Below are 13,796 nucleotides of genomic sequence, written 5' to 3' on the forward strand. Positions count from 1 at the left end.
AAAAACTGGAAAATGTATTCCGGATATCAATTAATCACAGCAAGTATCCAAAATACCAATCAATAACACAATGAATGCAAACCAGCATTTCTTTTTTTTCACCATTTGTTGGCTATCAAATAAATACTTATTAAATAAGAATGGCTTAATGCTAAAAAGCTGTGTTTGGTAGCAAATAAAAACAACAGAAATATGTGTAAAATGTCCTATATAGTTTATACATCTTCTCTCAGCTAAAGATTCATACTATGTCAACGTTATATCTTTAAAAGTAGAACTATAAGAATGCCTAACATGATATATACAACACTGTACAGAATAGCAAGACTTGTCAGTTTGAATTTTCTCACTATATGACATGAGCTGTAAATTTATTAAAAATGTAGTACTACAGGCGCAAAACAATTATATCCCAAAAGCAGACAAATCTAAAGCTAAAACTAAACTGCCAAAATGGTTAATAGATCAATTAATAAAAATATTCAGCGAAAAAAGGCACTTTACAGAGCGTTTAAAAGGGACCAAAAACAAAGTACACAGAAAGAGTACACGGAACTGCAAATACAAGACAAAAAGGAAGTTAGAAAAGCCAAGAGAGAAATAGAAATGAACATTGCTAAGGGGGCTAAAACCAATTCCAAAATGTTTTTTCCAATATTACAACAGCAAGAGAACATTCAAAGAGAAGGTTAAATGTCTAAGAGATACAAATGACAAAATCATAGACAAAGAAAAAAAAAATAGCAAATATATTAAATGATTACTTTTCACAAGTTTTTACTAAGGAGGATATGGACAACATGCCCCACATGTCAACCTGTTCCTATCCAGTTTTACATAACTTTAGCATAACCAAGGCAGAAGTGTTAAAGGGACTAGGAGCTCTTAAAATAAACAAATCCATTGGGCCAGATTAGATCCTCCCAACAGTACTCAAAGAAATGAAATGATTTACAAACCACTAACCAAGATCATGTAACAGTTTCTTGACACAGGGGTTGTACCAACAGACTGGAGAATTGCAAACGTAATACCGATCCACAAAAAGGGAAACAAAACCGAATCAGGTAACTACAGACCAATAGGCCTGACTTCTATTATATGCAAACTTATGGAAACTATAATAATATCCAAAATGGAAAATTGCCTATATGGTAACAGTACAAGATTCAGAACTGGTAGACAAATGGCAAAAAACATCTAACAGAGAAAAGTGTAAGATACTGCATGCAGGAAATAAAAATGTGTATTATAAATATCACATGGGAGATACTGAAATTGGAGAAGGAATCTATGAAAAATACCTAAGAATTTTTGTTGACTCAGAAATGTCTTCATCTAGACATACGGCCCGCGGGCCGGATCCAGCCCCCGGAGAGATGTCATCCGGCCCGCGGAATGTTATTTTTTTTTTATTCACTAGAATACAGGTAAAAAAAAAACATAGTAGTGGGACAAACATAAAAGAACTAACGTTTTTTCACATGTATGCAAATGCAAACAACAAATGTCTGAGTCCGTCAGAAATAATTTTATCTGTGTGAGATTTTATATATATATATATATATATATATATATATATATATATATATATATATATATATATATATATATATATATATATATTGTAAGGTACCAGGGAGGGGGTTAAAATCCTTCCCTGCTAAAAATCTTGTGAGAATGCACATTTGGGTGTTATGGGGTTTAATTGTGTAATTGTTTTATTGTTTAGTAATCCCCTGCACCTGGTGGTAATTGTAAATTAGAGCCAGGTGCAGGGTATTTAAGAGAGGCAGCCAGTCTGTTTGAGGCTGCTGCTGAGGAAAGAGCCCGACTGTGTGTATGTGAGAGCAGTCGTATCAAAGGAAGGTATTGTGTGGAACGCGAGTTTGAGTTTTTGTGTGACAGGTAAACGGCTTAGCCGTCCTGTGGTTTAGTGAGGAACCAGTCTATGTTTAGTCAGAGCTCCAAGAGGGAGCTAGGTGTTTGTTTTGTTTTGTTTTCATTTCTGTGTTTATTAAAAAGTGCGCGTCAGCGCCGTAAAAAATCAATTTTTGTGTCCTGGGTCTATTTAAAGGGGCAACGAACACCGTGAGTGCGAGGATCGTTTACAATATATACACAAAGTGCCTTGCAAAAGTATTCAGACCCCTGACCAATTCTCTCATATTACTGAATTACAAATGGTACATTAAAATTTCGTTCTGTTCGATATTTTATTTTAAAACACTTAAACGCAAAATCGATTACTGTAAGGTGACATTGGTTTTATGTTGGGAAATATTTTTAAGAAAAATAAAAAACTGAAATATCTTGTTTCCATAAGTATTCAACCCCCACACATTAATATTTGGTAGAGCCACCTTTCGCTGCAATAACGGCTTTAAGTCTTTTGGGGTAAGTATGTACCAGCTTTGCACACAGTGTCGGAGTGATTTTGGCCCATTCTTCTTGGCAGATTTGCTCCAGGTTGTTCAGGTTGGTTGTACGACGCTTGTGGGCCGCAATTTTCAAATAGTACCACAGATTCTCAATGGGATTGAGATCAGGACTTTGACTGGGCCACTGTAGGACATTCACCTTTTTGTTCTTGAGCCACTCCAATGTTGCTTTGGCCTTGTGCTTGGGATCATTGTCCTGCTGAAAGGTGAATTTCCTCCCAAGCTTCAGTTTTTTAGTGGACTGAAGCAGATTCTCTTCCAGTATTTTCCTGTATTTTGCTCCATCCATTCTACCTTCAATTGTAACAAGATGCACAGTCCCTGCTGATGAGAAGCATCCCCACAACATGATGCTGCCACCACCATACTTCACTGTAGGGATGGTGTGTCTCGAGGCATAGGCAGTGTTAGGTTTGCGCCACACATAGTGCTTTGAGTGTTGGCCAAAAAGATCTATCTTGGTCTCATCTGACCACAAAACCTTTTCCCACATCGCAGCTGGGTCACACTCATGCTTTTTGGCAAACTCCAGATGTGCTTTCAGATGGTACTTTTTGAGTAACGGCTTCTTTCTTGCCACCCTCCCATACAGGCCAGTGTTATGCAGAGCTCTTGATATGGTTGACTGGTGCACCATTACTCCACTCCCAGCCACTCAACTCTGTAGCTCCTTCAAAGTGATTGCTGGCCTCTCTGTGGCTTCTCTCACAAGTCTCCTTCTTGCTTGAGCACTGAGTTTTGAGGGATAGCCTTTTCTTGGCAGTGCCTGGGTGGTGTGATGCAGCTTCCACTTTTTGATTATTGATCCAACTGTGCTCACTGGGATATCCAAACACTTGGATATTATTTTGTACCCTTTCCCTAATCTATGCATTTGTATTACTTTATCTCTAACTTCTGTAGAATGCTCTTTGGTCTTCATTTTCCTTCAGATTCACAGACTTACCAATGATCCTTCAACAGTGGGGTTTTTATCCAGAAAATGTGACAGCAACTTTAATGGTTCACAGGTGGAGGCCAAAGTTAAGGTAATTGTGTCCTCGTTAGGGCAGTTTCTTTCATCGGTGCAAACTGGGAGCTTCCACAGCACAGGGGTTGAATACTTATGCAATCAACATATTTCAGTTTTTTTTGTAAACCCTTTCCCTAATCAATGCATTTGTACTACTTTATCTCTAACTTCTGTAGAAGGCTGTTTGGTCTTAATTTTCCTTCAGATTCACAGACTTACCAATAATCCTTCAACAGTGGGGTTTTTATCCAGAAAATGTGACAGCAACTTTAATGGTTCACAGGTGGAGGCCAAAGTTAAGGTAATTGTGTCCTCGTTAGGGCAGTTTCTTTCATCGGTGCAAACTGGGAGCTTCCACAGCACAGGGGTTGAATACTTATGCAATCAAGATATTTCAGTTTTTTTATTTTTCTTAAAAATATTTCCCAACATAAAACCAATGTCACCTTACAATAATTAATTCTGAGTTTCAGTGTTTAAAAATAAAATATCAAACAGAACGAAATTTCAATTTACCATTTGTAATTCGGTAATATGAGAGAATTGGTCAGGGGTCTGAATACTTTTGCAAGCCACTGTATATACAGTACTATGCAAAAAGTTTTAGGCAGGTGTGAAAAAACGCTGTAAAGTAAGAATGCTTTCAAAAATAGACATGTTAATAGTTTATATTTATCAATTAACAAAATGCAAAGTGAGTGAACAGAAGAAAAATCTACATCAAATCCATATATATAGTCGCGGAGCCGGCAGAGAGATTTACTCTGCTGGAGCCGCTGCTTGCTCTCCCTCACTGCTGCTGCTATGAGGGGAGGGGAGGGGAGCGTTCTCCTGGTGCAGTCTGACTGTCAGCTGAGATCAGCCCGAGCGCTGCTGTTCACTCTATTTGCTAAATAAAATAGTTTTCTATTTTGGAAGATACAAGTTGCACTCTTGGATTCTTACCGGCGCTACCATCGGTGTCCATTTCTGTCTGCAATATTACGATACAGGTCATACTTGCAAAATATATATTATCGTATATTAATCTTTTTATTTTTTTCATGATGCAATCCTAGCAATCCTAAAAACAGCGAGTAAATGTTGTTTATTTTGTACAACACCATCTTTTTAACGTGTGTTTTATTTGAAGTGTTTATTCAAGTTAAAAAAACAACGTTATTCCTTTATGAAATCGTGTCTCACCACTTTGTTTATTGCCAAGACACAACAAGGGCAGGGATTATTTAAAAAAAAAAAAAAAGCGTTTTTACTTAAAATAACTACTGTATTGCTTTCTTTGTTTTGTAGTTAATTCAAAAGGGTAAAGTAAGGCCCTTCTTAATTCTGGAATATTTTTCAACTTTAATACAGTGCTACATATAATGGCTTTGATAAAGAATATCCGAAAAAAAATCTAAATCTTGAACGAATATCCACACATGAAAATTCATGTTCGTCCCAGCAAAAAAAATTGCAAAATATAAATAGATACTGATCAATGTTTTTTTTTTTTTATTTAGCCTCAGCAAAAAAAATAAAGGCAAAGAACATTAGTGACTGTTACGGCTTCTCCGGATACCTGGAACCTTTGCTTGAACCAGCGCATCGACATCTGGATCAAATAACAGGGCTGAGAATATCTTGAGTATCGAGCTAAACTGAGAATAACATTTTGATTTGTTGATATTCATGATGGAGAAAGATTGCTGCTTCTCAAGACACTATGTCAGCAGCATTTCTTCAAAAACTCTCCATCAGAAAATGGTTTTGAAGGACCAGCTATTTTGTGAACAATCACATGGCTTGCCTTAACAGCAGCATCACTTATGCTACAAGCATTAGTAAACATCATTTGCTGCTTTTTCAATGACTGTGCTAATTCAGAGTATTTATCTTCACGTACTGTTCCTGTATATGTATCATATTGCTTACAAATAAAGCACATTGGCTTTCCATTCATGCCCTCAAAGAAATATGAAATTCTCCATTTCTCTTGAAACACACAGCACTCTTGTTCCACCTTTCTCTCACAGATAGAGACACGATGACACTTGTCACCACAAAACCTTGTTCTGGTATCATTGGTTTCGTCTACTCGAACCAGCTGACACACTGCTGTCTCATCCACGTGGTCGGCGATTGACAGAAATCACAGCAACATTACAATTTGTGTTGCTCATGCAAAGGTTTTGGGTTCGTCTTTGTATTTTTATAACTGCCACCTGGCCCGTGCCAAGCGCTAGGGTATCAGATCAGGCCCGCCAAACTAAACAAGTCTGACACTCCTGATCTAGACAATGTGGGGAAACTATAAAAAAGGCCAACAAAAACAAAAACAACAAGATCCTCGGATATATTGTGAAAAGTGTTGAATTTAAATCAAGGGAAGTAATGTTAAAACTGTACAATGCATTAGTAAGACCTAATCTTTAATATTGTGTTCAGTTCTGGTCACCTCGCTATAAAAAAGATATTGCCGCTCTAGAAAGAGTGCAAAGAAGAGCGACCAGAATTACTCCGGGTTTAAAAGGCATGTCATATGCAGACAGGCTAAAAGAATTTAATCTGTTCAGTCTTGAACAAAGGAGACTACGCGGCAAACTGATTCAATCATTCAAAATTCTAAAAGCTACTGACAATGTCGACCCAAGGGACTTTTTTGACCTGAAAAAGAAACAAGGACCAGGGGTCACAAATGGAGATTAGACAAAGGGTTATTCAAAACAGAAAATAGGAGGCATTTTTTTTTTACACAGAGAATTGTGAGGGTCTGGAACCAACTCCCCAGTAATGTTGTTGAAGCTGACACCCTGGGATTCTTCAAGAAGCTGCTTGAAGAGATTTCGGGATCAATAAGCTACTAACAACCAAATGAGAAAAATAGGCCAAATGGCCTCCTCTCGTTTGTAAACTTTCTTATGTTCTTATGTTATGTTCTTAAATGTTCTCAATATTTCAGTCAAAGAAGCTACTAAGTGTCAGAGTAAAACAAAACAGAGAATGTATGAAGAGACAGCAAGATGAAAATCTGTTGTAACCTACAGCTCTGTGAAAAACAAACCACAATCCAGGCCAGCATTGGACTGAGATGGTAGCACAAAGAGAGCAACTAAAGAATGTAGTGATAAAGAGAACCATGTATTTTAAATTTGAATAGCGGTGACACAGATTCCAACCACATGCTGTTTTACACCTTCATTATTAACAAAAGCAAATACCAAATACTTAGAAAAGCAGCTGTCCAGCACTGGTTAGTAGCATAGTACACAAGCCATGTTATATGTTTTTGTTAATTGTAATTATTTTTTCCCAACAAGACTCAATAGAGCTGCAGTAATCCTATATCCCCACCCGAGTAATGCCTACCTATCATACGCTACCCTGATGAGCTTGAGCACAGCAACAGCAAAGCAAGGCATATCATAAATCAATGTTTTATTTTTATTTTAATTAACACAGAATTATCATATCATTTGTAAAGTTCACAGTGATGGTACATAATATAGTGTTCTGTTTGTGACCATGGTTGTCTATTTTTACTATATATTAACTCTCCACATTATTTGTTTCAGTTTATTGAACTGATTGGGTTATTCCATTTGCCTTGCATTTCTTAGAGCTAAAATACTGCATGGATTCTGGGTTATCTACAGCTACCAGCTGAATCCTAAGAACTTATTAAGCATTTATAGTAATTTGAGTCTGGCTGAGCAACACTCCACAATGTTTAGTCTAGTAAATAAAGCACTGGGTTGCTTTCAGAAGTGATGTTATTTATAACAATATGTCAGGATTGCCAGATGTTACAATATATTCTTTCATAATAACTCAACTAAATGAATGGAGACAGAATATGAAGGCGAGGATATGATTATTTGAGACTGGTAATGTTGTTTTTTAAATTCATTAAATGTGTAAATCAGTATAGAATGCTAAAACAAAGTAAAATATGTCAAATAATATTCAACAATAGCATTACCACGGGGGCAAGCACAAGGACAATGCTCAAAGGTGAAATCTGATGCTCAATTGTGAGAAAATCCCCTTTAAGAAGCTGTTTGCGCTGGTGGCAGGATGCTCGAGTTGAGAAAATGAATAGGCAGCGCTAGCTCTGTTTTTTTGGTACATGGAAGAGACCATCGCAGCATGAAGTAGAATTTAGCAATTCGCAGACAATGAAAGAAACACTTCACGCCACAGGACTAGATTTTTTATCCACAGGTTGACAATAATATGTGGCACAAAACATCAAGAACCCAGGGTAAATAAAGTGGAAGAGGGCTGGTAACAAATAGCTGCATCTATGAATACTGCTTTGACCGGCATCCAAAGAACTGCACAAGACTGACGAAAATGGTTCAATGATGTCCGGCAGAGAAGCAAACTCAATTTATCACTGTAGTTGTAAATAAATAATGTGACCATTTAGTTTTGCAACTAAAAGTCAACAGAGTAAATACAAAAACATGTTCCCTTTCAAGTATGAAATATAACCATTACCTAATGGGATATAATCTCTTATAGCCCGAAATATCTAAGCACTTATATCAAAGCTGCTCCTTTAAGAGCCCAGTATGCGTCAGACGTCGATCCACCCCCCCCAGTGATAAATATGAGGGACTCATAAGGCTCAGCGCCATCTTATCTTTCAGCCTGCCTGAGGAAGGAGTGAGCTTTGACTTTGTCATAACTACAGAGATAGTTTGATTAATTCACTTTGATTAATTCATACTTTAAAAAAAAAAAAAAGCATTTTAGCATTTTCTACACTTGTTGTTGTTGTATTGCTAAAATTATATACCGTAATCTTGGACTATTTTGGACAGTTTTGACACATTTTTTGTAGCATTTTTTTTATAATTTTTTTTTGGAACTAAGTTTGTGAAATATTTACATGTATACCTTGAGGCTATATAACAGAGTTGAAACATTTTTGTAACACGTGACTTAAAGACCATTTTTTTCATATAAAATTTGTCCAATGTTCCAGGGCTTTGTGGAGTCTTTGGACACCCCTTCAAAACTGTGACTGAACCACTTTAAACCTTCCCCATTTCAACACTGGACACCTGAGAAAGTTTAAAAATAAAAAAAAGAAATAAGCAAAAACAGAGAAGTGCAGAATTTTTTTTTTGGTTTTTGGCCAAAAAAATCAAAACAATTTTGCTGTGCAGAAAGAACTTTACTGAACTACTTTTTTAGGCTAATGCCTGCACTGGGCAAAGCGTATGGAGCTGACGCTCCCTGTCAGATTGGAAAGCCTCCAATTCCACCAACTGGTTAATATGGAAAGCCAAGATTGTTTTCGGCAGAAAAGCCAGGTTAGTACGAAGTGTAACCTTCATTCTAGCCTCTGAAAAAATTAGACAGGCTTTTGATATTGAAAATGCTTGCATTTCACTCATCCGCTTAGCAGAGGTGATTGCAAGCAAGAAAGCTGTCTTGAATGACAAAAAATTCAGAATGCATGGGCTCAAATGGAGGTTTTGTCAGTGCATTAATCACTACATTTAAAAATTGCCCAGCCAGGAAATGAGCTCCTGGGGAAACTGAATCGATTTTTACATGCCACACTGAAATAGATCTTTAGAGTAGAGGGAGATTTCCCCTCATCAAAAAAATGCAGTACAGGGGCTCCCGAGTGACGCATCCAGTAAAAGCACTCTGCGCGGATGTGCCCTATAGCCTAGAGATCGCAAGTTCAAAACCAGGCTATGTCACTGCCGACTGTGACCGGGAGCTCCTAGGGGGTGGCGCACAATTGGCCCAGTGCCGCCCAGGAGGAGGGAGGGCTAGGTCGGCCAGGGTGTCCTCGGCTCATCACGCACCAGCGACCCCTGTGGTCTGGCCGGGTGTCTGCGGGCTTGCCTGTAAGCTGCCCAGAGCTGCGTTGTCCTCCAACACTGTAGCTCTGGGTGGCTGCATGGTCAGTCTGCACCGTGTAAAAATGCAGGTAGCTGACAGAACACGCTTCTGAGCACAGTGTGTGTTCATCTTCGCCCCTCCCGAGTCAGCGCAGGGGTGGTAGCAGTGAGCTGAGCCTAAAAATAATCAGACATGTCTAAATTGGGGAGAAAGTAATAAAAAATAATAATTGGCGATGACTAAATTAAAAAAAACTGCTTTGGGGATGTCGTGGGTTCGAACCCATGAGCCAAACACCACGTTTGAAACCCCACTTGTAACCATACTGGGAAGTATGGAGTATAGGATGCCCTGTCGTTTTGTAAGGTGTCAATCAACCTGTTAATAACCCCAGACAGCTCAAATGCAGCTGTTCAGGGGCCAGACCCAGAGCTGCAGGCTAGATGGGTTGGATGCCACAAGGTACCCCGCGCCTGACTGAGCAGGTCGTGGCGCATCGGCAGCTCCCGCTCAAGAGATGTATCAGAGGGGAGAAGCAAACTCTCCTGGACCAGTATGGGGCTATTAGAAGCACCCTAGCCTGGTCCTGTCTGATCTTCTCCAAGCACAGCAGTAGCAGCGCAAGCAGCAGAAACACATAGAGTTGATGCGCTGGCCACAGGTGTGCCAGTGTGTCTATCCCCAGAGGCCCCCCTTCTCCTTTTATGAGAACCATAGAGCACAATGTGTCGACTGCTGAGAGGCAAAGATGTTCACCTCTGCCCTCTCAAATCTCTCCCATTTGAGGCTGACTACCTCGAGAGAGAGTCTCCGCTCTGCACCGCTGGGGACCCCCCTCAAGAGGAGATCCACAGCCCAGTTGGTCACTCCCGGCAGGTGGACGGCACAGAGTGACAGAAGGTTCACTTTTGCCCACAACAGAAGCTTGTGGACTACATGGTGGTAGGACACCACAGCTGTGTTGTCCATACGAATGAGCACATGTCTCTCTTGAACCTGCTCCAAAAATTCCTGCAATGACAGGTGAACTGCCTGCAATTCTAAAACACTGATGTGGCGACCCTCCCACGGGGGTTTCCACACACCCTGCACGCCCAGGCCCTCCGACACTCCACCCTAACCTGAGTTGGATGCATCTGTGGTGACGACTTCTCTCATGGTGACGCTGCCCAGGGCTATGCCTAGGAGCAAATGAGCCGGCTTTTTCCACCAAGAGAGTGCCTGTAGATAGCGATTTGACACTGCCAAGAGTGTTGCAGTTCAACACTGTCTGGCAAACCGTGCGGTTGAACTAAAGCTACAGAGGGCGCATATGTAGAAGACCCAGTGGGAGGGTATTCGATGCTGCTGCCATCAAATCCAGAAGCCTCTGGAAACCCTCTACTGAAAGTGCTCTGCCGATCTGAAACAACTCTAGGCAGGCAGTTACTTTCCCCACTCTGTCTTCTGATAGGGTGGCCAACATGAGCTCCGAGTCAAAGCGCACGCCCAGATAGGTGACTGTCCGGGCGATACTCGGTACCGACGTCTGTACTAGGTACCAACACTCGACACCGACACGGGGCACTCGGAACCAGCACTCGACACCGATGCTTGCGCTCAACATCATTTTATTCTGCAGAACAGCAGTAAAATAATAATAAATAAAATAATAATAAAAAACAATAAAAAAAAAAAAAAACATTAACAAGAATCCAGACATCAGATGTTATCAAAGGTACTGCAACTTAAATAAAACACATACACACAAAAAAAAAAAAACATGTTTGACAACATGAATTCTGTATTTAGCATTCTTTAGAACAGTCCCTTTGTCATTAAAACACCTCTTCTTTGGAAGATCCCTTTGGCGGTGGACAGATAATGGTAGAAGCCAGTTTTTTTTTTTTTTTTTTACCTTCCTTAAGCTTACCGTTGTGATATTAGTGTAAGTTACCCTTACAAAATTTCATTAAGACCTATTTTTAGATCATGTTCATTACAGAACTTTACACTTCATTAAAATAATGCAATACATTAATAATTGACTTTCCCCTTAGGGACTTACATTATCTCCCTCAGTGTGGCTCTCCGCGAGGCAGGAGCATCGGTATGGGTTGAGGCTTGTGTCACAATGAGCAGCATGGCCATGACAGTTACACCTGCAAACACCAGCGACCATCAGAACAGCAGACTCAACAAAGTACTTGTGTAACATCCTCTTATTATTTAAAGAGTGTCAGAAGGTAATGTTCTGCCTGATAAGGATAATGCAGTTTCTGAAAGGAACGAGTTTTGTAACATTAGATGGTGGCTCCATTCAACATTTATAAATGCCAAATTAAATATCAAGTTGGAGCTGTAATGTAGGGCTCTGAGCTGACAGGCCCGGTTTTTACATAATATAGAATTCCAGGTCATTTTTTAAATATTCATTGAAATGCACATTTTTTTCTGATGAAAATTAAACATTGTTTAAATGTCTACTATTTGATAGTAGCTAAAAAGTCAGTAAATACAAAGGATTGTCAGTACAGTTTTGGTTTACGAACATATAACATAAATCTTGACAACTAGATTGTATATCTCAAAGGCAGACTACACGTACACCAGCTGCCTATATGTATGCCTAAACTACTAACACAACAGATTTTAAACTGGTATTGTTGCCTTAAAGCTCAGAAATTAAAAACCTTCTTGTTTACACTATTTCATTTACAGAAAGCTTAGTCTGAAGAGCATTTACTGTATCTTAACCTATATTTTACTAGCATTCAATCCATTTAAACAGTTCAGGTTTAGGTACAGTAAATGCTCAATGGCAAATTAAGATATACTTGCAAGTCATTAAGTTGTTTAATGATTAAATATCACTTGGATAGGCTTATGTAATAAGTTTATATGAATAACACTAAATATTAAATTATTCTGCAAAAAAATATATAACAATTTTGCACAACCACTTGGGTCCTGACAATCAAAAGTCTGCAACATCAAGACGAATACAGACAATCTGTTGTTTAAGAATGAAGACGTGAAATAGAACATACTTAAATACCGTTACAAGTGTTACAAGTTTTAAACAACACTTTACCTTCCACTAATGGTGATTTCATCCACTCCATAATATCTGTGCCTGAAGTTCACTGATGCCTGGGTGGTATGGTACTGGCCTCTAAGATGTATCCTAATATGTGTAGCTTTGACAAACTCCTGCAGAGTCGGCGTGTTATAAAAATCGTTGTATCCAGGGCGACGGTTTGGTTCTGGTGTAAGAACACTAAAAGTCACGTTACCACGGGAGTATGGAACATTGCTACAGAAAGGCAAGAGAAAAAGTATTTGAACAGGTGTTTTGCATAAAATACGCAATATAAAACAAAAAAAAAAACACTTTCCTTTATTCAGAAACATTATACAACTGAACTGCTGTCTAGGCAGGTATTAAAGAGTAAGTAGCGGGGTTCCAAAAAATATATTGTTACACGTTCCCACGTGCTGCTACAACTGTTCTGTACCTGTATGTTTTCTTTTCATTGTTAACATCCTGACACATTTTTACACTTAGAATTGTTAAATTAGTTTCAAAGCTCTTTTCAAAATGTCCACTCTAGTGCACTGGCATTTGAGAGCTGTCCTCTAAATCATTGCAAGAAGAGCGTTTAAAAGAAAAAAAAAAAAAAAAAAACAGCAAGTGCTTTAACTTTTCTGTTCCGTACCACATCATGGATTGTTATTGCTGTGTTACATGTTTGACAATGTGGGCAATAATCCTTACAGTGCACTAGAGCAGCCATTTAAAAAGTTGTCAGGATGTTAACAATGAAAAGAGAAATGTCAAGTGCATTATTTAAACAGCTGTAGCAACAAGTGGGGACGTGTAACACTATATTTTTTGGATCCCTGCTACTTACTATTTAAATTGGCACTTAGTGCAATGGGAATAGGAAGTCAAAAGAATGTAACTCTTACCTGATTTTAATTGCTATGTTAGGGCATTTAACAACCATAGCTCAAACAGGCAAAAGTGTGTTCTTTGGTACAAAAACAAACATACACATCATGTATATAAAATCTTTAGCATGCTAACTTTTATTATTGTATTTAATATTTAAAGTTTTGTACACACTACATTTATATCTTAAAATGGATAGCTTACAAGATAAATCTGACCATGAACGTTTGCATTGTATTTTAAAGAACACGAAAATACCTTGGAAGTTGAAGGCAGTTCACAGAGTCTGGCTTTTCCAAAGGTCCATTATTTTCCATTCCAAAGATACTGCAATTTCTTGCAAGGTACTGCCAGTCAATCCACTCTGAGCTGCTGCTTTTTTTCCTTTGGATTTGTACAGCTTCAGGCTGTGGGCTGAGAAACTGTAGAATAACATAGAAAACCTGCAAAGGAACCATGGAAATTGACAGAGGAAAATATGCATGAAATACTAAACTGCATTGAACTAAATTTCATTGAATTACCTATTATCTGCACAGTAACAGTCAATGCACTGCTGACA

The 13,796-nt window shown here is 38.7% G+C and overlaps 1 protein-coding gene across 1 annotated transcript in view; it reads right to left on the reverse strand.

Annotated features, from left to right (window-relative positions):
• Positions 1–13,796, reverse strand: part of ush2a (Usher syndrome 2A (autosomal recessive, mild)) — a 378,004-nt gene that overhangs the window by 318,538 nt on the left and 45,670 nt on the right. The window contains exons 8-10 of the mRNA XM_041252711.1: positions 13,493–13,677; positions 12,374–12,595; positions 11,348–11,441 (exon numbers count right to left, since the gene is read on the reverse strand). Coding sequence (XP_041108645.1) covers positions 11,348–11,441; positions 12,374–12,595; positions 13,493–13,677 — 501 coding nt within the window. The remainder of the gene's footprint in view (positions 1–11,347; positions 11,442–12,373; positions 12,596–13,492; positions 13,678–13,796) is intronic.

Source organism: Polyodon spathula, chromosome 6 (genome assembly GCF_017654505.1).
Source record: "Polyodon spathula isolate WHYD16114869_AA chromosome 6, ASM1765450v1, whole genome shotgun sequence".
In the NCBI taxonomy this organism is placed as follows: Eukaryota; Metazoa; Chordata; class Actinopteri; order Acipenseriformes; family Polyodontidae; genus Polyodon; species Polyodon spathula.